Genomic DNA, 25466 nt, shown 5'->3' with positions numbered 1-25466 from the left:
TCATAATTTCCTCACCATAGCATACCAGGAAAAGGGAATAGATCTTATAGTTTGGGTAGTAATATTATTGAATACCCATCTATTTATGGTATTTTAAACCTTACAATGATTCTGTAAACATTGATCGTGCACCTACTATGTGAAAGAGTGGTAAGGGAAGTATTCAAAGCTATGACGAATCATTTCTGTGTTCAAAGTGTTAAAAGCTAGTAATTACAAATTATTAATATTTGAAACTATTGGAATGGAATCCATATATAATATATATATAATAGGTATATAATATATAGGCATAGTTTGTATACATATATTTATTTTGATGACTAAATTATAAATGTAAAGTAGAAACTAGAGCAGCAGCATTTTGCTGAGACTAGAAGTGAGGGGATTTGGGTTCAGTTCATCAGTTTATTTCAATTCAGTAAACAAAGAGCATGTTCTGAGCCTGACACTGTACTAAATGCACCACAGATGTAACATGAATAAAACATGGTCCATCCTTCAATGAGTTCACAGTCCTGAAAAAAAAATAGCTACAATCCAGCATGAGTCGGACGTGCTCTAGTAAAAATGTAGACACAACCCTGCCCGAGGAGCAATTTGTTCCAGCAGAGTCTGGACAGGACCGGAGGAGCAGTGGGCAGATGCAGTTATTCTAGAAAATCCACAGAAAGAAGAAGCGGCATGTGACCTAGGTTTGAAGGATGAGCAGGAGTTATCAAGGAGTTTCAGGTCTTCCTAAGGAGACTGGTAACTGGAAATGGGTTGAGCGGGCAGAGAAATGGAGAGAGGAAGAATGAGACTCGAGTATTTCAATGGCCAAAGAGAAAATTGCTGAAGATCTGGTCTAGGGCAGTGGAGGGAGGCCCAAGAGGAAGGACTGGAGACGGCTGATGGGAGGAGGCAGGAAGGAAGGTAGAGCTGGATTCCAAGGTGGGTAGGTTGGCCAGCTGGATGAATGGTGGCCGCTGGCTGTGTGTGGGAGGACAGAGCAGCAGGCTGGGGGAAAGATTTGATTTTGGACATGATGGATATGTGGTGCCCTCAGATACTCATCGAGATGCATTCAGAAGAGAATGATGGCTGTTTTGGTTCCTGGTTCTTTGACTGCCTAGCACTGGAGCCAGGGTCACGTAAATGAACCGAGACTCAGAACAAAGAGGAGACTTGGGTAAGTTCACCTAGCTTGCAAGGGAGGGAGCAGGCCTGGACTGCGGAGCCTAACTTTCAGCTTCCTCTCAACAACACTGGGGGTGTCCACGGTGCTCACGTGCAGCCGGCCAGATTCTAGCTGCTTCTGTAGACAGATTCTAGCTGCTTCCGTAGACAGATTCTAGCTGCTTCCGTAGACAAAGTATTGTTCTTTGGTGACACCATTTGTCCCATCCAAATCCACACAGTAAGAGCCATCACGCGCCGCAACGCTCTGGCTCTCCTGGGCTTGCACTGTGTTTCCCCACAGGCATGGCTGCTCCGTGGAACCCCTGTGGGGTGGGAGCGCATCTCCACCATCATTTCACAGCCCAGGAAGCCCAGGTCCCTAAAGGTGAGACGATTTATCCACAGTGGCAGAGCATGAGTCAGTCAGAGCCACAGTTGGTGGGGGGACTCTGCAGTCTAATTCAAAGAGAATTAAAAACAGAAGCCTCTGCTCTGCAGTCCACTGAGCCACGCTGGGGCTGGAGACAGCAGAGATTTCAGGTTTTCCTTCACTCTGGAAAACAAACAAGTGCTTGGGAGCCAAACTCACCTGCTTTTAACTCTTAACTGTTACACACAGGGGACTGGGGAAAGGGAGGTTTTAAATACATTCCCCTTAAATTAACTTGAGGAGTTGGCGACAGCTTGCTCAGGAACCTGTGGCAGGGCCAGCGTATTCACAGGAGCATTAGACAGCTGAGTATCGACTGGAGGAGCTAGAACGACACTCCTCTGCCCAACCCCACGAAGTACTGGGAAAAGTGTTACTACAGAGCCTCGCAGAGTCTCCGGGAAGAAAGCAAAGCGAGGGTGCCGGTGGATGGAGCGGCGGGGGTTTAGGGCAGATTTTTATTTCTTTGCAAATGTACAGAATAATAATTTTGTAAGACAAGTCTCCATCCTTAAAACTTCCATTTTTAAGAGAAAAAGACTAACCAAAGAAATTAAATCTATGCCCCGTTACTCTAATCATCCATCACAACGAGTCACATGGAGTGCTGCACGTGGCTCTGCAAGGGCACGCACAGTGGCACAGCTTCAGTTCACGTGGCGTTCTCAACACCAAGGCTTTTGTTGGATGGTTCCATTGTCTGGCGGGAGAAGGGGGAGGCAGGCAGGGAAAAGTGAGAGATACACGTAAATAATAATAGCTCCTGGGGATTTATATCCTGTGCACAGCCCCAGCAGTCCTGGAACTTTCTGTCTCACCCCACACAGTCTGCAGCCTGTGTTTAACTCGGGTGTTAAAGGAGAGCACTTAGCACGGGTAAGGCTGGCCTGGCTCCAGGCCCTTCATGCTCATGCTGGAAACTCCAGAGTCAGGACTTTTCCAGACTGCTCATCCTCCCAAGGAATAAGCGTTCAGCATGATGGGCGAGTTGCTGGACAGTGCATCGCAAACACCAGGTCTCGCCTGCAGGAGATGAGTAGTACCACCAGCAGCCCCCTGCCTCCGTGTGCTGCGGGGCATGAGACCCCGGAGGCTTTAGGGAGCTGCGTAAACCCGCAGCCGAGTCCTAAGAGACGCCAAGGTCTGGAGCCCAGACTTGGCACACAGACACTGCGTCTGCCCGTTCGACTGGGGGATAAGTCTCTGTGCTGGAACGGCTCTGGGGAGGCAGGTCCAAACTACACAGGGAGGCGTGTTGCCTTTGACGGCACTTCAAAGCAACGTCATGCAGAAAACAACAGCAGGGCCTCCCGCTCAGGCCCCGGCCTCAGTCCACAGGAAAAGTGAAAAGGGAATAAAATGACACTCCCAAGTTCCCCTTAGCAGAGCACAGAAGCAGCTGGCCACCCACAAGCGCACCCTGCTGACCCCACCCATCTTTTCCAAGATCTTACTGCGGACTCTTCCGGAAAAAGGGAAGTAGGGAGTGCAGGAGGGAGCAAAGCTCTGAAAATGTCGGATGAGTGCTTTGCAGAAAATGTTTCAGAATCTTCTTTGATTAAGTTCTGATAGAATGGAGCCAGGTCACAGATTCCACCAACAAGGTCGGCTTGGGGAGAAGGTCTGTTTGTCTGCAGCAAGGAGGGGGCTCATAGGAGAGAGAGGGGAGGAGGCTCAGTGTGGGCGGAGAGAGCGGGGAGGGGGCTCAGGGTAGGAGAAGAGAGCGGGGAGGGGGCTCAGGGTGGGAGGAGAGAGAGGGGCACCACAAGGTTACTGACCAGAGCAGAGCAGTCCAGGGTGACTGGGACCAAACCCGAGATGGAATTTGTCTCTTAAGGCTCCATGCTCATTCATTAATTCAGTAAATATTAGGCAGGCAACAGCCCTGATTGAGGCCCTGCTGTAGGTGCTGGGAACGGAGACAGGACGTTCTCCCTGGTCATAGCCCCTGCATTTGGTGGATGGAGGCAAATAATACAGAAACAAATACATAATTATTCATGGCGAGTGCAGAGAAGGAGAAAAGAAAGGAGTGGTGATGGGGGATCTTTCGGAAGGTGGCCAGAGAATGAGGAGGTAATGTGTACCTGGGGGACAGAGGGACAAGGAGTGGCCAGCCATGCCACAAGCCGAGACAGGTGTTTCAGGCAGGGGAGAAAGGAACAGCCACAAGGACAGTAGCAATGTCTTCTGCAATGGCGACCCCACCCACACCACACTGTCTGCCAGGCAGCACGCAGGGCCCCGTCCGCACGCCCAGTGTCACTCGGACAACAGTGTTGAAGCCCAAAGCGAGGGCCATCGCCTCTCCACGGCAGCCTCCCAGGCCCTATGTGAACCATGCGCTATGTTAAACAGGGAGGGGCATCTGTGCACAGGAGTCAAAGTGCCCTAGAATGTCCACCGGTGGCTTTGGTCCAAGTCATCTCCTCTAAGCAGGACAGCAGGTGCTGCTTTCTCCTGGCCATTTGGCTGTTAAGACTGAAGCAAGCTTCGCTCTGTGTCAGCCCGAGTTGTCCAGACCATTAACCTTCGGATACTGCCCTCTCCCGCCAGCTGTCTGCCTCAGATTCAACCTGGTGACTTAGCGTGTTCCTTCCCCAACTAGAAAAGCCCCCCAGTCGAAAGCACTGTGCACAGAGCAGTGCACATTCTTCCCACCTCACGGCCAGGGCACACCCCTCCACAGTTTTCCCACTGGTGCACATGCAGCATCCCACAAGTCGTAACTTTCATGTTATGGGAGGAGGGAGGCGCCTGGCTCAGGGTCACCCTGCCTGGCCAAGAGCAAGCTTCCCCCAGCAGGCATTCACGGCCACACACGCTCCCTCCACGCAGAAACCTACTCCTAGTTGCACCTTCCCAGCAGAGGGGGAGCACAAAGAGGAATCAACCCAACAGATAAAGTCGACTCATTTTGTTAACAAGAACTCAGATTAGATTACTCTGTGATTACATGGTTCTGCGGTGTGATAAATTGGTTAATAACAGGATTCCCAATGTAGTTGCTTAGTGGGAATTCAATAATTACAGGTACCCAGAATTGTACTGTTCACCTAGGAAATGCTAGCACCCCCTCTCCGATCTAATAACTCAAAACCTATCTGAGACTGTTGAAATGGCTATGATCTGGACAGCACGCTTTCAATATTAACCAAACACCTTGATAAAATTACTCTGGTACCTAGCATAACATATTGGATACTATAGTAGATTCTTGTTTTCCTTGTTAAATGTTCAAGTTGAAGAATTCTCTAATAGGTATCTTTATCACTGTCAGTTCTTCTCATAAAATTAGTAATTGACAGATAATAAGGAAAAATATTTGAATTGCATCTTACAGTTTAGGAAACTTTTTCACTTACTTTTTTGGGGGGAGGATCCTTACCATAAGTGAGATAGTCACGGAAGTAATTATTATCTGCCTTGAAGTGAAGGAAACTGAGCCTTAAAGAAGATAAGGGACTTGCCTGAGTCCCCATTCACCACCCCCAACATCAAGTGGAAAAGGCAGGACGGAAATCCATGTCCTTTCTACTCTACCACATAATTGAGGCTCGTGCTTCGTAAAGGCACCACATCTTTAGATTTGCACTTTTCACAACTGTCCTTAAGAGGAACTATACCTCCACTGTCACATGTTCTAGATGAACAAGACATGAGTTCATGAAGTTTTATTCTACTTCTTATAAACTGCAGCATAACTCAGAGACCCTTAGAAATGGGGAAAAAGTAATTCTTGTTTTGGGAGCAGGGGGTAACTAGCCATAAACTTCTCTGACAATATTTTTAATTTTTTCAGTAATATTATAGTCTGACAATAAGAAAAATGGAATAGTGGATTTAAAACATAAAATGGTCCATTAGACAGGTCTTGAACTTGTTTGTAAAACTCCAGATAATAGAGCTTCACTGTTTTGTCTTTCCAAAATGTCAAAATTTGGCTAGGATTAATGGTTCTCTAAATCAATAGGATTTCAGGTTTATAAATGGTTTACGGTTCCACTGAATATAAAATGTTATGAGCTCATGTATTATCATCATCGCCAAGCCTTTACTGAAATCTACTGACATTTAGTCTGGCATCCAGACCAGACATGGCAGGAGCACGGAGTGGAATTCTCCAGAGGCCTGGCACAATGCAGCGCCCAGGTTCAAATAATAGGGATCCCAGGGAGCCTAAGCAGAAAGGGGGCAAGGCTCATCACTGCTGGGATCATCACAGAAAAGTGACAGTGGAGCAGGGGGTCCTGTGTCAAATGCCAAACCCGTTAAGAGTTAATTAGGGATAGGGCATCAACAATGGTTCTTTCCAAAGCCATGAAGAAAATGGAGGACCCTAGGCAAGTTGAAGCATTCTTTGGAGAAATTTCATAAGAAACAATATGTATTTTTAAAATCATCTTTAATCCCGTCCTTCTAACACCAATATTATCACTATTGGCCAGTGTCCTTCCACATGGCTACATATTTGCACACTCTGGTTTCAGCAGTGTAATATACTTTGGGGTTATTTTCATGGTATGCTTTGTTTTTGCCTGAAAAATTGTCTTTGATAACGACTGAGTAGTGTTCCATGGTGCTGACTCAATAAACACACTATTCTCCCCAACACTGGATATTTTGGCTCTTCCTAGTTTTTCAGGTGGATGAGATTTTGCAAGAACATAAGCCAAGGTCATTTCATTTCACAACTGCTTCAGGTGAGATAAATGGATTTCTCTGATGGTGTGAAAAGTTGCACAGGCACAGAGCTTTCATACACCTGGTGATATCTCCTAAGATGACCCCTCAACAGTCATCCTTTTGTTTTTCTCTTTATTCCATGAAGCACGTGTGTGCAGTCTATGGACAAGCAAAAGGGTTATTGAGATGCCACATTCTTCATTTCAACAAACACATTGTATATGTTGACACCACTGTGTACATAAACTTCAGAGGTTTGCAATGAAAGCAGATAAGTAATTTTTCAAAGAAAATGAATCTATTAGAAACAGTTCACAGTGACATAGAGCTAAAACTTATTATAGCCAATTGCTTAAAATTGAGCCATAAAATTAAATTATAAACATAAGATGAATTATCATTACACTGGTAGGATGTCACTAAATTTTGCTGTCATTAAGGGGGCTCTTTATATATGAACGATCAAGCACTAAATTCTTCCCTCTCTTTTCTTTCCAGTGTGGAGCTAGATTTTAAGCAGCAAGAAGACAAACTCCAGCCAGTTCTGAGGAAACTCCATCCTTTTGAGGAAACTCAGGTTGCACCTTCGCCTTACTCGCAGGAGACTTACTCCTCCACTCCCAAGCAAAAATCCAAAACTGAATCTAAAAAGCACGGAAGATGGAAACTCTGGTTCCTTTAAAACTCATGGTGTTTGGAGTCTAAAGGCCGTCTTTAAAACTCACTGGAGTTAAGTAAATCCTTTTCCAAAATGAATAGGATCGAGTGAACTGTGGCTGACTCGGGCGCCACCCAGTTCTCACCCTGCTTACCAAAAAGGCCTTTGTACTAACAGATAATTAACAGAAGCAAGGTATTAAATGTCGCACCTTGCCGGCTGTTCTTTGCAGTTCACAGATGTGGGATGTAAAATCTGAAACAAAACTTACATAGTCAAAGATGGTAAGTAAAAATTCCATGCCCCCACCCCAGATCGGCAAGTATTACATTATCAACCTGCAAAATAGCAGGCTGTCACTCTGTACACAGCTAAAACTCATAATTATTTTCAAGCCTTTATTTTTTTTTTTAAATAATGAGAAGAAAAAGCAAGCCTTATGTTTGCAAAGGACTTCATTTTTATGTTTAATTTTGCAAATAAGCAGGGGGCGAGTGCAATTTTCAGCACATCAAATTCCAGAGAAAGCACAATTTTTTCAAGTGGTCGGAGACCATGAATAATCTCTAAAATGTGACTATATGTATATTTGCCTTCATGTGCTATAGCGCTAAGCCAAGTGACCACATCTCAGTGTCACATTGACACCTCAAATTTAGCATTCTCTTCATCTCCAGACCTGCAACATGTTTACTGCTCATTTTCCAAATGGCCAGCAGCCAGGAGTCCCCCAAAGTCCGGACAAGCCTTTAATCACTGCAAGTTGACAGGGTCAAAGCTATTGGACACTAAGCTTTCTTAGATCTCATTTTTAATCTTTTGGTACCCAAAGGCCAAATGATACATTCTGGCAAGAATTTGAAAACACACGTAGAGATACACAATGGATAATACAGTCACCAATAAATCACAGGGGTTCTCTGCCACCGGAAAGTGTTTCTGTGGATCAATCTTTGAGACATTGTTCATCACCAAAAGCGCAGCCAGACATTTTATACTATTCGTTATGCTTTGTAACAACTGTGGAAGACCTGGCCATCTCAAAAGAGAAACAGCGTGTTTAGTTTAGCTGCTACCAACAAACAAACTTAAGGTCAACCACATTTAACCTGTTAGTAAGTTGTACTAAATGACATACCTAGGGGAAAGCTGTGAATCAAATGTTTTTAGGTATTTTTTAAATAAACAGTGACACTTAGAGTTCTCTTTTGATTACACATTGCAATATAAATCTTAGTTCCTTTATTTTTTCACTCATTCCTCTGCACCTTTGCAAGTATCTTTTTATAGAAATCAAAAGCCCCTAGTCTATTAAAGACTTTGTCTATCAATTTTTTGCTGTTCACATTAGGAAGTAGGGATTTTATTTTGCCTTTTTTTGTACAACTTAAATTTTGAATAGTTTGTGAACATATGAGAAAACCTAGTCCTCAAGTTTCTGTCCAACAGTTTCATATCTAATCTAGTGCTGACATGCACACCTCATTGATTAGACGCCAAAAATAAGTGGCTACCCTTGGTGAAAGAATCTCTACCTGTACGCTTCAGATGGGAGCTATTTCTTGCCATGCATTTTCCCCCCAACTCAACAGCAAATCTATTTTAGTTCTAAGTGTTTGGATTCTACAAGGTCCTGGTGATCAGCGATCAGGAAACTGAAGATAAACGAATTCCTATTTAAAAACAAGACCAGAATTGGACTTGAAAAAAATGAAAAGAGTCTATCGTGTAAGCATTCTTTGGGGGTTACTCAAACTATCCTGCAGATGTATGCTTTAATTCAAAGAAAAACACATCTTTTGTGGAAACACTATATGAGGATGCAAAGCCTTGAATATCAGTCAACAGAACTGAGAAATATTTTTGTGCAAAAAGTATGAGCAAGTTGATCCTGTACCATGAAGGAAGTGCAATTGTTTCATGTAGACATAAAATTTAAAAAATGTGTTTCATGTATTTTATACTGTTTTTAACTAAAGTTATAAAAATGTTTGCAACAAGTTATCTCTCCTTGTGTTTTAAGAATCCCAACTCTCTCACTGAATTGAAATAAGGGTGTTAGCAGCTTTCTAATTAGCACCATAAATCTGAACAAGAGGACATCCTAGTAAAGAAAACAACATCACTGTTTGAAAGCAGTCTAGACCAAAAAATAATAATACTAATAATTAAAATTTTTGGAGTCAAAAAGGAAACTGAAGATAAACGAATTCCTATTTAAAAACAAAACTATCTTCAGAATAGAAAAAATATTTTCAAAATCATTTCATGGTTTAATTGCAATGTGTCGCTAACAGATGATGATTCTTCTCTTAGAAAGATTTAAGTAAAAACTTTGATACAAAACCAAGGTAAAAAGTATAGTGTTCCCTCATATGTAGATGTACACATGGCATTATGTGTAGAGATTAAATTAAATTACTATACTTGTCACTAAGTTCTTTATTAATTTTTAAATAAAAAAATCAAAAGTAATGTTTTATGTGGCTATTAAACTTATTTTGTGGTCTCAATAATTTGGGAAAACAGAAGTAATCTTAGAAAAAAGTAATAAAGAAAAGATGATTGGGCTGAAAAGAACGTCACTGGATCTTCAGGAGAGAAGATCACTGTAAGGCCTGGGCACTGCCCACGGGCCTGGCCTGGCTCGAGAGGGCCCAGCTTGCCAGACGATGCGCCCTGGCCTGGGCTTCAGCTGCCAGGAGGACAGGATGACTCTTTAAGGGCACAGAGCCCTGTACAGGCTCACAGCAGGATCTGGCTAACTGATGTCTAATTTTTAAAGAACCTCAGAGAGACAAGTAAACTCATCCAGTGTTTCCATGGCAAACCCTGTGATGGCCCTCTGGAGACAGTTTCTCTCTAGACCATCTGTCAGGCAGGTCCCCAGCCCCGGGGGATTGGCCACCTCCTTCATTTCTTCTTCCCTCCCCTGAGTGGAAGAACGGTGCCCCAATCGGGCTGAGCGCCTGCCTCTCCAATGGAGACCAGCCCAATACCAACCCCCTCTCCCAAGGGAGGGGTCTTCCTGGAAGCCTAGGAGAGGAGAGGCCAGTACCCCCTTTGCTGATCTCTGCAATGACAGAGTCTACTTGCAAGGATGAGGGAACCACTGTAGGCTGAGACAGAAGGCTCCTACTACCCCCCCAAGTTCCTCAGGGAGCAGAAGGGGGTGAGTGCAATTCAGGTGTGCAGAGTAGGAGCAAGACCCAATGCACCATCCCAGAGCAGGTGAGGGGCTCCTCCATGTCATGGTCTCTAATTACTTGTGAGCCACCTACTGGTGCTGCGCAGAGGTCCTCTCTTATAAACAACTAGATATGGCATTCTGCCATGTAGGTGCCTACCAGTCACTCTGAAAGTGTGCCAGTGCCCTCCAAGGAGAACTCCCAGGGCCTCTGCATCTGCTCTTTCGGTCTCAGACCCTCCCCAACTCGGGCAGAGTGTAAATCGGAAGGGAATCAAAGTGTGCGAAAACCATGCTATCTTGGAAAGGGCTTAGGAAGTTGGAAGAGTCCCACGCGTCCTACGAGGTTGCCAAGGTGTCCATTGCCATGGAGATCTGAGGTGTGGTATACATGGCATCACAGCTCACAGACCAGCATCAGGCTGACTCCAGTGTCAAACAGTAGCAATGAGCACGCCTTGCAACACCACTCACCTTGAGGTACCCTGGGATACCATTGCAGGCACGGCATAACTGAGACACACAATCCTCGATTACAACTCCAAAGACACACCATCAAATAAAAGTGCTTGTTTTTTGCCTTTCACAGAAGAAAGCAAGAACAAAAAAGCAAGAAGTGGGTAGGAAACTTCTCCATCCCACGCCGTCTGTAGCAGTGTGGCACACTGACAAAGTCCACCGCTGGAGGACTCATTCTTCTGGAGCATTTTCATCAGCAAGTAAAATCTGACTTGATTACTAAGCAAGGCGGTTTCCTTGGTGCAGTGTCACCTAAAGATCACAGCAGATGCTTTCCACTCTGATCTAGCTCCTTTTATCTAGAAAAACTCTACCACGGGCACATTTGGCACAGGCTAAGTGTGCAGCCGATTTATTTACCAGAAGAAAAGAGCTATATGATTCAGAAATAACATTCTATTTTGTGAATTAACATTCGCTAATCATGCTATGATGTGCAGCACACACTTTGGCATATGCAAGAATTGCAGACCGTATATTACCCCAGCAGGGATGTGGTTTTTATTTCCTCTGCAGTAAATCCACAGTCAGTGACCAACCTTGAGCAAATATCAGGGCCACAGGAATACAAGAAAGGCAGGAAAATTGGCTGTACCAATACCAAATAAAAATGAATTTATAAAGTCATCACAGCTCACACTTGCACCTGTGTTAGGATACTTCCTGAAAGCATGTTTTCTAAGTAGATTTATTAACAAACAGTACAATTAGAGACACTTTTTATGACACTTGTATACAAAAGCCAGACACTGTCCATTTGAAACATTCAAAATGTTTTCTTTTCTTTTGCAAATGAAGATTTAAAACAGCATTTTTTAAAAAGAACATTCATACATAAACTCCATTAGAATAAACATTGCAAAAGGTATGTTCATGCATGGGGGCATAACATCTTTGTGAAAATATTTGGTTATGAGTCTTGGTAAAAGGGCTCTATTTACTGCAAGACCAATTCTGTTACACTATTTTCCAAATGAAGAAGCACGTCAGGTCCTTATAAGTCACTCAGGCTCAAAGAGAGCTCTGAGTTTTCACTAACAGCATCCTCCCCACCAAGGATGCTGCTGATGAAACACACCCCTATCCCAAAAGTGTCCCCACAGTTGGTGTTCAGAATGGAAGGAAAATAACTTCTGACACTGGAGTCTAGTCACTCAGGAGGTCCAGAGGTCACAAGACCAGGCACAATTTTCCCTTTCCTAAGCCTACTTCTGTGAATTTTCCAAGGGAATCGTTCCTTAGAAGATGCCCACGTTTTCGTTTTGGTGAATTAGTAATTTCCAGTCTTCTGGTGTGTACCAGGCCATAGAAAAATCTTTAAAAGTCCTTCTCACTCAATTACATTTTTAAAGGACCCACTAACAGAATGTAAATCTGATCATTTGAAAGAAGCAGCAGCAGCTATTATCATAAGAGAAGGAACATTGCTATATGTTTCATTTCTTCCGTTCTCAACCCAGCACTGGGTACAGTGCTTATTGCAGCAAAGACACACATGCGTTAGGGGTTGGCGGGGAGGGGAAGGGGGGTGCCAGGTCACCCACCAAATGGCCGTTCCGGCCACCTGCCCACAACACAAGAGCACCCATCCCAACACGGCCACTTGCTCGGAACCACACACGATGCCTAAGAATGCTGCCTAACGCCAAGGGCCTAGAAAACTTTACAAAGAGGAAGAGAAAAATAAAATAGGTAATCAGATAATATAAAATGAGCATTTCCCTCAGTTATTCTGCAGTATCAGACTATACTGGAATAGAGATAACGTGACATCTGAATTCTGTGGCAAGGCTACCGCAAGGCTTCTATGTTAGGGCCTGCTTTAGGCATCCACACCATCTATGATTCTATACTTGCCAAACGGAGTTTATTTTTTTCAAAAAGTATACTTAGGATCATGGCATATTTTTATCCTATGCATGAGCTGCATTCCAATAGCCCATTTGAAATATAACGTGGAAAAGTATAAAATGAACTAAAACAAATATATACAACCAACTGTATAGTGTTCATAAAACATCACAGATGCAGATAAAAGAAAAGCCTTATGCTGTACATATCACAGCTTACTCAGTGACGTGTGAGGATCCCCGGTATTCCATCTATAAACAGGGGAAATTGTCCGGCCACAGCAGCATCCCCAACTAATCATTTATTCCGATGGAAACAGAGGTCACATTTCTAGTATTGTTGACAATACTATGGAATAAAGCATTACATGAAGCATATTTATTCAAAACTTCTTTTAATCACTTTAATGTTTTAAGTCCATTTTCAGTGATTACTTAGAATTTTAAAGCTCTTTCATAGTTATAACCATTTCCATTACATTTATGCAAAAATGAGTATCAAGCACATAAGAATTGAAATCTCTATGTGATAATGGAATGTTACAGCTTACCCAAAACAGGTCTATAAACCATTTCTGCTCTTTTTCCACTCTAGAAGGTCCACTGATTAAGTTTTTTGTCCACCTTGTCAGGGATATTTTTTCCCCGGATCTTCCTCTAATCTAAATTCACAGAGCAACAACAGTGACATTAAGAAGCTAATGCATAAATCTACATCGGAGAGAATCGGGAGAGCAAGGTCAAGCGCACTGCACAAGGGAGCATTTCGGTATTACCACTCTGTGGACATCACGAAGAGGGCTCACGGTTCCCTGATGACTGAGAGGTCCTTCCACGCAACTCTGATTTTCAATGCCAAATGCCCTTCCTGAAAACATCTTGATGCTGTCATCACTCATTAAATTATAGCTTATTCAGAATTTTTTTTTCCCAAGATTCCTTCCATGGCAGCCTAGTTAGTTTTACAAAAAGAATTTCTGGACTCCTTTTATAGATATTGGAGATGCTGGAATTGAGAAGGGTCAGCTTAGGACCTAAATCCCCTTCCTGCTTCTGGAGACTTCTGTTAGAGAAGAAGGAAAGGGTGGCGGGGAATGAGCCTGGATGTGAGCAGTCTGCCCTACTCCCCCCATTCCCTGACAGTGCCTTGGACCCCTGCCGACTGCTCAGAAAGAACAGGGCCACAGCCGGGTGAGACCGAGCATGGGTCCTCACTGCCATACCCCCTAGAATGTTCTTAGAACATGCAAGGGCTCTTCCTCAGGAACTCCTAAGGGTTCCTCACAGCACATGGGTTTCTCCAAGCCCTTCAGGAAAGCGGCACCCAACTCGTGGCCTGACCCTTCTACCTCCAGGAGGTTCTAGTGTTTGGCCCCACGGAAATGACTGAGAGGTAGAAAATAGAAAGGTACCTACTTCCCTGGTCAGCTGCCTCCCTAACTAGGAAGGAGATCTAGAAGGAATTCAGAATCATCTTTGATACTTCCTGCAATACCACTGAGATCAGCATCATGAGCCTGAATCTTACAGAACAGCTTTGGCACCAAATCAGGGCTCCAAACAAGCGCTTCCAGGCTAGCTGTGGGATCTCGAACAATTTCTCATCTCCCTGCAGGGATTTTCTACAGTTGCATATACACGACGAAGGTGAGAATTAAATGAGAATCTTTCCGTTAGTTATACAGTGCCCAGAACATAAATAAGTGCTCGATGAAGAGCAGCTATTATTATTGCCACTGTTATCATGTCTGAGATATAAGATATTTCCCAAAGGTATCCTGGACCACATGGTCTGAGAGAAGACACCACGCTCCACATGCTCCATTCTACCTTAGTTAGATCCTTTGATTGAGCTGTGAGCACATCTCACAATCTCTCCACATTCCAAGGACGCATCCAACTTTTATGCCCTCCTCTTCCCTGTTTAACTGTTGGCCATCGGGCTATAACCCAAGTGAGCACACAGCTAGGGTCAAGACCTAACCAGAGACAGGACTAACTCATCAGTTCACTTGCCTCCACATCACCCATCTCCCCCATCGGCCCATCATGAGTGCCCATCACTCACTCACTGAAGTGCCACCATGAGTGCCACCATCATGCCACCCCAGCCTCCCTAATCCAGCCCATTCCAATAGAGGTCTTAGCAGAATGACACCAAGCCACAAATCATCCATCCACGTTATGGCCGTCTCGCAGTCCTACAACATGAGAGTGTTCCAAGGACACCCCTGGCACGACTCCAAGAATACAGGAACACCAGAGCCAGGGGTGCTCCCAGAGTCACTCCAAGTCTCACTCCATGGGGCTCAGTCTCCACGCACCTATACAAAGCTGTTTCTAGATTATAGAAAAGAATAGGATGAAGAACATGAAGAGGCAGACAAATTTACGTTTACAGAATAATGGAAAAGGCCACTGCAAATAAAGCCAATTTTCAAGGAAACATTTTACTTCCTAATTTATACATGTTATAGGCCAAATCTAAATGAGATGGACCACGGGCCGGCCCCGTGGCTTAGCGGTTAAGTGCGTGCACTCCACTGCTGGCGGCCCGGGTTCGGATCCTGGGAGTGCACTGACGCACTGCTTCTCCGGCCATGCTGAGGCCACGTCCCACATATAGCAACTGGAAGGATGTGCAACTATGACACACAATTATCTACTGGGGCTTTGGGGGAAAAAATAAATAAATAAATAAATTGTTAATAAATAAATAAATAAATGAGATGGACCTTAAAAAAGAAAATCTGAACATAACGTGCTGCAACTCTGAGACATAAACTGGATTCTTTTACTGGATGGAAACATATGAAGGCAGCGATTGTTCTACTCCTGTGCTACCTGTGATTCACCCAAAACCACAGCCTTTATTGTGGCGCCAACCACAGGAACCGAAATGAGCCCATTGCTACATTCTGGCTTTGCTGTCTGAAGGAGACATATGCATCACCTTACTTGTTCCAGTCCCAGGAAATGCAGAAAGAACTAAGGTCACACACCAAGGAAGATCAATGTGCCTAGCTGATTGCCAGTGAAAACTCTAACTAGATTTTTTCTTCTTTGATTACAGAATTTTTTTTTTTTAAATGCCAGCAGCCAAACTTAATTAAATGGTAACATGTACTAGAAATGAAAGAAATTAAATGGGACCTACATGTGCATCTTTTGCCTAAGAAACCAAACTTAAGAGTAACAGGGTGAGGAGAAGAGTCATAAACTCTGGAGAAAAGGCACCATAATATGAAACTTGAAAGACTGTCTAAATTATTGTTAAAACTTTCTGGAAAAGAAGAAATAGATAGCATTCCACGCCTCGGTACTCTGTATAAGAGAAACACCTACAATACATTAGAGTAGACGATAAAATAGCTAAGGTGGAGTACCTCAATTACTTTTTAAGGTCCTGCATAAAATTTTATTAAAAGCATCTTGAATGTAAATATGTAGAAAGAAACTGCCAGAAGAATGAGAACTTAGAAGAAAATACACATCCTTTGCTAGAGGTAACTAAGGAGGAAACTAGAACCAAATGCTTCTGTCTCCAAAATGTTGGTGTGCTTACCCTTCAACTTCGACACTCGCTTCTAGAACCATGGAAAACGAGTACACTTTATGTACCAGACTGTAAATAAATGCATCTCGAGTGCTTGCTAGCTTGTAAAATAAGCATAGTTTCAAAAAGCAGTTGGAAAAGAACCAGATTGATTTTCGGGATTGAGAATAAAGGATATTCTTGAGAAAGATGCTCTCAGCCACAAGGACATACCAAGCGTACGTCACTGAGCACTTACAATGAGCTCGGAATCCCGCCCCATGGAAATGACGGTTCGGTTCACTGTCCGGAGAAGTTTCTCCATGATGATCTGGACGTGCCGCTGAGTCGGCCCCTGGAGGAGGACACACCAGTGAAAACCAACTCCTAAGACAATCATTAACATGCAAGCCCTAGCAGCTGTCACTGAATCCACTTACCCTGTAAAGAGTAAATCAATTACAACCCTTAACGAGATGCAAAATGGTCCTTGTCAAAGGCAAAAGCCTTCACGAAGAAAATTCAAGGCGTTTTATTAATTATAGTCCATTAATGCTAACTCATTATATAATCATAGTAGTTTAATTTAAGCAAACCTTAAAAATAAAAGCAAATCTGTTTAAATAATAGAATGTTTATGATCTCTGATTAGCCCACCAATTAGTTTTCTAGACACTTGGCCATCTGTAAATGGAAGGCAGGCAGATAACAACCGTAGACTGCTCTGCATGTCACGTCCCAATAACTTGGGGAACAATCACATCGAATATTTAAGTATCATTTTAGCAAACCACCTAAAATTCACAGTGCCAGAAAATTTTCCATCAGTAAAAATTTGCCCTTTTATTTTGTATGTGATGGGATTATTGACTCTTCTTCACGAATGCTCAACGTGTTTAAAGGTGCTCTCTAGGCCTTCCACACAAGGCCAGGCACGCAGCACCTCCTCTATGAGGTTTGGCCATACAACCTCTTCATTCCCAACCTTTTCTCCACGAAGAAAAGAGAAGGAAGGCCCTTGCATGGGACCACTGGAGGCTGGCCTTTGGGTAATGCTTCCAAAACCTTTCAGAGGCAATGCCCCTGGAAAAGCTGATATAGCCACCATCAGTGTGAACTAATCTGATCTGATCTCTTTCTTCAAGGGCACTAACCAGGCCCAGAGAATGAGCCAGTGCAGGAAGAGAGTGGGCAGGACAAGTGTGTGTGTGCGTGTGTGTGTGTGTGTGTGTGTTGACTGGGAAGGTGTCTGGAGGTCATGTGGGAGAGAGCTAAGAACAAGCCCTGTCGACTAGAGGCAGAGACGGACAAGGTCCTGTACACTTTTCCAGACACATCTGGAGAATCTATGACTTCACATGTGCATGCACACCTGTGCACAAATATGTCTGGTGGGTATATTGGAGATGGGGAGGCATAGGGACAGACTTTTCCCCATGTGTGGCACCAACTTTCGATTAAAAAAAAGGTCAATGGAATAAGCACACAATTTAGAAATGCAAAACGAAATACCATTTTTTTAAAAACTAGCTAAGAAAGCACAGAAAGAAATTAACCTGCAGAGAGAAGAACCTAGGGGAAGAGGCAAAGAGCTGCTCTTCTGCGAACTCTCAGAAGCACCACTGAGTTTTTTTTAAAAAACTATGTGCATGTATTACTCTAAAAAAATAAGAATTCAAAAAAAGAATGCAAGTAATTAGTCTCCACTAGTTTATTGCCAATTTTTAACATCAAAACCTTTGTCTGACCTTAAGGATCAAAATCTAAGTCTTGAGGGGCATTTAGCTGAGAAGTCACAGAAAATAAACTTAAAAAAATATTTTTTTTTTTTTTTTTTGAGGAAGATTGTCCCTGGGCTAACATCTGTGCCCATCTTCCTCTACTTTATATGGGACACTGCCACAGCCTGACTTGACAAGCGGTGTGTAGGTCTGCGCCCGGGATCCAAACCCACGAACCCCAGGCTGCCGAAGCGGAGCGCACGCACGCACCACTACGCCACCAAGCTGGCCCCTAAAAAAAAATATTTTTAATGCAGAAGAATAATCATTGTAATATAACTATCATACTTTATACATAAATGAAAATAATTTAAGGGTGCAACTCTATAAAGAGAAAGAGAGAGGCTAACCCCTAAAATTAAGGCTGTTCCTTTTTAAATGAATCAAAGGTACCTCTGTACCGCGAGGCTGGGGTTTATGTGAAGTACAGGGTGAAATACTTCCTGCGTGGTCCTCAAAGGCAGCCTCAGCAAGCAGCCACTACTCACCACGTCCTTCCTGTACAGAACCTCCAGGATGTTGCTGAGCAGCTGGCAGCAGGCCTCCAGGTCTTCCTGTCTCTCCAGATGGTACTTAAGCTGATCTGTCATCATAGGAAGCAGGATCTCCCTGCAGTCTGCATGGGACATGGTGTTGTCAGTCAGCAGGGAACCCACCAAAATGCAACTCATGTTTGCTAGAAGCTTGTTTTCCTAGCATGACACATTGTTTCCAAGCATGTTACATCTACATTCTCCCTAATGTGACACTGACATCTGGAGAGGGTCTGATTACTTGACTGGTAGGAAATGACTTATACTGCTATGTAAATAATTTACACACACACATATGCATGCATATATGACTGTATCTCCATGTAAATATACAATAATAATTCATATATATATAAACACATAAACACATATATCCCATAGTGTGCACATAGATACAAACACACACTTTTGGGTTTTAACTAATTTTCTGTGCTGAACTATAAATTCACTGATTTGCAACTTACAAAGAAATACTTGTTACAATAAAAACTATTTGAACTGTAGCTATTCTCATTTTTTCTTAGGAGGACCAAGGCATGGCTTCCTTCTACTCCCTATGCCACAGCCCCCTAACGCTTCTGAGCTCAGCCAGCTCATAACCTACTTGACTCACTCAGGGACAACTTTCTGCCAGGCTCCCACTTGCAGAGGGACCGTGTGCAGAGGGCTGAGAGCTCTGGCTCTGAAGTGAGGATGTATGAGTTTAACTTCTGCTGGCTTCTTAGCAGGTCCTCGTGGACAGCTCACATTACCTCTCTGAGCCTAGGTCTCCTCATCTCTGCCATGGGCATGATGGCAATACCCACTCACACGTGTGAGGCACAATGTACTCCTACAAAGTTAAGCGCTTCTGAAGGCCCAGGCCTGGCACAGGTTAGATGCACGGGAAAGGTACTTGCTCTTATGATGTGACACAGATACTGGTGAAGAGCCACAGCCTCTCTCTGGGCCCCCAGACCCCTGGGCAAAGGCATAAGCATGTGAGGGAGGGGGATGTGGGAGCAAGCAAGGACCTTGGAAGTGAGAGTCAGGGATAATTCCTTCGGGAGGTAGTACCTTCATTTGCTGGCAGGAAAAATAGGAATTTGCCAAGCAGAGTGGGCAATCCAGGAAAGGGAACCGTATACACAAAGTCAGAGAGACAGGAGCATACGATGTATTCACAGAGCCACGTGCACAGTTCAGGAGGGTGGGGAAAAGAGGGGCAGAATGAAAGGACAGATGGGCAGTTGGATTTCATCATGAACATGAAGAGCAAGGTGGAAAAGCGTAAGAAAGTGGAACAAGCTGATGGAGGAGAGATGTGATCAGATCAAAAGGCCAGAAAGATCCTCTGTGATGGTGCACAGGTAGGGCAGTAGAGATGGGAGGCATAGAACTGGTCAGTTAGCCTCTGCAATAGTCCAGGCAAGACATAGTAAAGGCCTGAGCTCCTGCTGTAATGGTGAGTTTGAAAGAAGAGGTCTTGAACAAGAGCAAATTGGAGGCAGGCTGAACAAAGTGCTTGGTGATTAACTGGAGATGAACGTGGGGGATAGAGGAGAGTCAAAAAGAACACCCAGCATCCTGGTGATGAGTGTGCCATTCAAAGACCCACTTGATGCCATCCAAGGAGAGGAAACTGGGAAAAGAAGTGCATTTAAGGGAGGAGGAAATGACTTGGGTTTGGTTTTGGGGAAGTTGAGTTTTAGTTGCCTGGTGGACACCCAAGTGGCTCCAAGTAGTAGGCAAATGGATAGACGGTTCTAGACGCTGGAGGAGATTTTTGACTTAGAAATACAAATTGGAGAATCATCAGCCTCTAGGCAGTAATGTAAGCCACGTATGTGAATAAGACTATCGAAGAGGAGTGTGTCGAATAGAAGGAAAACCTGTGAACAGCATCAGCATGTGGGTATTAGAACAGGAGACGAGTAGGACAGGAAGATGGAGTGAGGAGAGATGTGAGATGAGGCAGAGATGAGTGACGTCACCCAAACCAAGGGAGGACAGGGTGGTGGTCAAATGTGGCGGCAAGGACGCTTAGAACAGGACAGCCTTGGGATGGGGCAATAACAGCATCCAGGCTCCTTCTCAAGGCAGCTTCCTGGCATGGATTGAGGAGGCACGAAGAAATGGAATAAGAAGCATAGACCAGACACAGCTCCTGGCAGATGGCTGTGAAATGAAGGGATGCTGGGGTGTGAGGATCGGAGTCAAAGAACGTCTGGGTTTTCATTTGTTTTGTAAATAGGAGCATAGAAAGGATGTTCAGAAAATTAAAGAACAATAAGGAAACAGATACACATGAGATTAAAGACGAAATGCAATTACTAATTGTCTCTTCCAATTGGGAAATCCCATTTAACTCCAGCATCATCCACCGTCCAACACGAACTGTCTATTTACAACACCAGCTCTGTATCATGAAACCAGCCCAGCCATTGCTGTTTCCTTTAAAATGCAGAGCACGAGACAGAAGATAGCAGAGCTCTCAAACATTAAATATACTTAGCTTGTTTTTAGGCTTTTACATTTTAGGACTTACAACGTTAATGATACATAAAAGCATGTTGTGCATTATGGTTTCCTGAGGTTTTTTTAATGTAAGGGAAAAAAAAGAGCATGCAGCACTGGACTCGTTCCTGTAAATATGCAGAGAACTGCTTAGAAGACTTTCCCAAGGACTATAGGGTAATGAAGGCCCGGGGGTGGAGGCGGGAGTGGGGTGCAGACAGGGAGAAATGGGGATGCAGAACAAGCTCTTCTGCTCCACTGTCTTCCAGGGGATTGCATGTAGCAAGCTCACACTAAGGCTTTTTCAAGTTCCATTTTGATTTATTTCCTGGGAAAGGACTGATGGCAACGTCACTTTTCCAGAAAGAGTTTTGTCCAATGAATATATTAATTTACTTGTTGACTTAACAATTACAGTAAACAATACGTAGGCAGAAGTAATGCAGAGATGCTAAAATGCTGCACATCTTCTGGGCAGAGGCCAGGCCAGCCTCACTGACTGTGATGGCAGGAATCCACAGGAGGTCAGGGAGCCAGAGCACAGCACAAGGAGATGGTGCTGTCCTGTGGGGACCAGGATGGTCCCTCCACATCTGTGCTCCTGGGTATCACGGAGACTCACGCGATTCCCTGGTCGTCTCATCCAGCCCTTCCTGTGATGCCATTGGATGAACTCAGGCCCCCATAGAGAGCATCTCTCCAAAAGCCACAGCCCCTTGGACTCATGAGGGAAGTGCTCCAAAGAGCCAAGGCGTGTTGTCCAGAAAGGAGAGGGCACAAGTGTCAGAGAGCTGCCCAACGATGAAGCCAGTCCAAGGGAAATGCCATAAGAAAATGTCCTCGTGGCAGTGAAACCAGCCTCAAAATGCATCTGCCAAAAATGCTGACCCACTGAATACACAAATTCCACAAGCTCCCAAAAGCCCAATGTCTTTCCTACAGAATCCCAATGTTCACAAACTACATCCACCGCCAGGACCTCTTCAGCAGCTGACCTTAACCATAACACAACATCCAGTGTAGGGCCTACACCAAAATCCTAGAACCCAGCAGGCTGGGAAGGTTCCTCTGCAAACCCAGCTGAGTCCAGCCCTCCCTGCATCCATCCTCGCAGTCCGTGGAATGACATCTCCAGAACGAGTCTTCTTTCCATTCGGCCTAAAACACATCGCCCAGTATGACCAACACATCGCCCAGTATGACCACCTTCAATAGGGGGCGATCCCTTGGCTGCTGCTATCCACTGCTTGGTCATCCCTATTGCAACCATCATTTGGGAGATAAGTCAAATTTCCAAGACATCTCAGAGGGAGAAAGAGCCATGAAGACCCAAGCAGGTAAAGACAGACCCTGACCACACAACCAAGAGAAACAATGACTAAGGAAGCTGGGCAAGACTGTTCTGAAACAAGCTTAGGAGGGAGTCAACAGAGGTCGAAGGCACAGTGGACTGGCCAGTCTGGGTTGGGAGGAGGGGTGTGTCTGTGAACAGTCCTAGGAAATCAGAGGAACACAGTTCTGGACTCGGAGAGGCAGAAATGGCTCTTCAAGCTCTGGTTCCCAGGTGCCCTGGCCAAAATCCATCCCTTACCGCTCCATTTATCTGTCACACTGGACAGGCAGCTGTGGACTTCACTGTTCTCAGAGGTAATCGAGTGTGTTGGTCTCATTTGTCAGAATTACTCCAGGGTGAAGGAAGCGATGGCTGCCCTGTTCATCTTCAGCAGGGAGATGCTGACAACCGTCTTTGGCTACATGGCGGGAACGCCCACTATCCACCCAAGCCAGGGGTCTGTGTTAGCTTCACTTGTTTGTTACCCAGCCTCTCTTGATGAGAAACAACAAAACTTTTGGAAACTTCACACTGTTTTGTCACATTTAAAGACATTTCATTCCCTCAGTCCCTTGAGAACATAAACACCCATTTATGACAATCCTTCGGATGGACCCATATCCACAACTTGGATGTTTTCAGTATCCATAAGAGAACTGGAGCTCTTCCTTCGTCACCCACTCCACCCACAGCTGGTCAAGACAAAGTGAGAAATGGGGACAAGCATAGTTCATTGAGAGGATGACACGAGACAACGCCTGCTGCAGGACTTTGTGAAAGCAGTCCAATATTCCAATGCAGAGGACCAGCCCCAGCACAGAGCTCTGGCCCCTGACCACTCACAAATCATAGGACCAATCCCTGGAGAGGGGCGGCCAGACCCCCAGGCTTCCCTCAAAGGCTGCACTGACCACACCAGGCATCTTGTGCACGCCTCCAAGGATAAGGTGTCAGAGGGCAGCAGCACCCGTCAGAAACACAACCCAAGTCCCCAAAGGAAGAAAGGCAATGCTCCTGAGTCCTTCAGAGACTGAGAGGACCAAAGCTAGAGGCAGCACAAGCCCGAAACTTGTGATATTCAGGCCCTGGCACAGCCCATCAACAGACCTGGGTGCAGGCAGGCCTCAGATGCCCAGTTCTTGGACCACCGTACATTACCAGTGGTTCCATTATCTGCTTCTCCTACTGCAAGGCAATCTCCGGGAGAGCAGAGGTCTTATGCTCATCAATGCGTGTAGCCGCTGCACATGAACCACAACCTGATGGTGGTATTGCGTGTGTGCACATGTGTGTGTTTGTGTGTGCGTATGCTCACTGTCGAGAAGAGCTCTCTCTTCCTAGCAGGACAGTTGTGGCATACTTACTTCTGTCCACAGTCACTTTTCATCTGGAAACCACAGTGCTTCACACTTGTTAAGTGGTGAGGAGGGACCTGCAGTTTAAAGCAGCCCTGGCCCATCCTTGCAAGACATCAGAGGGACAAAGACATCATAACAAAACCTCTCCCACCTTTCTGGTGACCCAGTTTCACTGGACGGTGTCCAAGCCGATCCAGACAGTAGTGTGCAGGCGCACGTGCATGTGTGTGAGTGTGTGTGTTGGTGTGCATTCATTTGCAATTTTAGGAGCATGGTATCAAATTACAGGATCTGCAAGGAGACGCGGGTCTGCCTCCCGGTGCTGCCCCAGCCACTGGGCTGCCCTCCCCAAAGCAAAACTAACGCAAGTTTCTCAAAACCTTGCTTCTTCAAGGGTGTCTCTTACTCTGCACGTCAGTCTACTCTCAGTGTTTTCAAGAAGTGGGGCACACGCTTCAAATAACACTAAAGCCCCTCAAATTTCATAGTAAGTCAAGGCCAAAAAATCAAGATCAAGGAGGAAGGTGTACCATACACACTCACACACACACACCATACACACCACACACTCCCCAAACACAACACACATACATACACTCCCCACACGCCACAGACTCACATCACACACACATGCCCCACACATACACACACAACATATATACACACCACACACATTCACTCACACCACACATACACACACATCACACAACACACACACACAGTCCCCACAGACATTCACACACCACACACAACATATATACACACCACACACATCCCTCACACATACACACACCACACACATTTACACACATACTCCCACATACCACACACATACACACTTCACACACACCACACACAACATACATACACACCACACATATACATACGACACATACATTCACACACACCACACAACATACATACACATCACACACTCTCACACACACCACAAACATATCACATACACATTCATCACACACACACTGCACACAAACACATACCACACACACACATTCACATACATCATACACACACACACTCATACACATACCACATATACACACACACCCCACACACACATGCACAATCCCACAATGGGCTATTTTAAAGCACGAGCCTCTGCTTATGGATAATAAGGAAGAGGCATATCCTGTCACATTATGAATGCCCCAACTCGGTGTCCTGAATACCGTTCTCTTCCCCATGAACAGAATGCCATTTCTATATGATAATTTGTGCCGATGGTCCCATTAGGTTCAAAACAGATGGCCTGGAGAGCTGACAATCCAAAACAAAAACAATCTTATATTTTAAATGAACTCCCCCCAGGCAACCATTTGGAAACCAGCTGCAACAAATACCTGACCCCAAGACTAGGAACCAGGGTCATGCTGTGAGGTCTGGGGAAAGCCTTTTACTCTCATTCAGGTTCAGTTTGCCCGTACACATAGGAAATAATAAAACCCACCCTGCTCACTCTTTGCTTTGGATCTTGGGCAAGTTACTTAAACTCTCAAAGCCTTAATTTTTCTGATCTTCAAAATGGGGATGCTGTTGCTTACCTCTCAGGTTTACTGTGAGCATTAAATGATACTATGTGTCTATTTGGCAAACAGTGAGCATGCAATAAACAGCAGCTGTCAATGACAATAATAGGAATAATACTAATATACAAAGTCAGCCTTTGCTGACTAACATACAAAGTCAGCCTTTGCAACTAACAGTACATAAAGAAAACTAACCCCCTAGAGCTGTGCTATTCAATACGGTAGCCACCGGGTACCTGAAATGTAGCTAGTGCCATTGAGGAACAGAATTTTTAATTTTATATAATTTTAAGTAATTTAAACTAAAATGTAAAAAATGATACTTGATTCAGTTATTGGAAACAACTTTTTGTTTTTTTTTATTTTATTTTTTGTGAGGAAGATCAGCCCTG

General features: G+C 44.4%; 2 protein-coding genes across 4 annotated transcripts in view; one reads left to right on the top strand and one right to left on the bottom strand.

Moving 5' to 3' along the window:
* Window positions 1–7461, top strand: part of INSYN2A (inhibitory synaptic factor 2A) — a 37561-nt gene extending 30100 nt beyond the window's left edge. The window contains exon 3 of the mRNA XM_004438873.3: window positions 6776–7461. Within this exon, the coding sequence (XP_004438930.2) occupies window positions 6776–6959 (184 nt within the window). The 3' untranslated portion in view covers window positions 6960–7461. The remainder of the gene's footprint in view (window positions 1–6775) is intronic.
* Window positions 1–25466, bottom strand: part of DOCK1 (dedicator of cytokinesis 1) — a 505015-nt gene that overhangs the window by 293343 nt on the left and 186206 nt on the right. For all 3 annotated transcript variants that reach the window (XM_014794062.2, XM_014794063.2, XM_087432851.1), the window contains 2 exons: window positions 18296–18423; window positions 16286–16381 (listed from right to left, as the gene is read on the bottom strand). In XM_014794062.2, the coding sequence (XP_014649548.1) occupies window positions 16286–16381; window positions 18296–18423 (224 nt within the window). The remainder of the gene's footprint in view (window positions 1–16285; window positions 16382–18295; window positions 18424–25466) is intronic.

The sequence above is a fragment of the Ceratotherium simum genome, chromosome 6 (genome assembly GCF_057802395.1).
Source record: "Ceratotherium simum simum isolate JZ-2026a chromosome 6, ASM5780239v1, whole genome shotgun sequence".
Lineage (NCBI taxonomy): Eukaryota > Metazoa > Chordata > Mammalia > Perissodactyla > Rhinocerotidae > Ceratotherium > Ceratotherium simum.
Note: the sequence above shows the minus strand (reverse complement) of the source record. Positions and strands in the feature narration are given on the sequence as shown.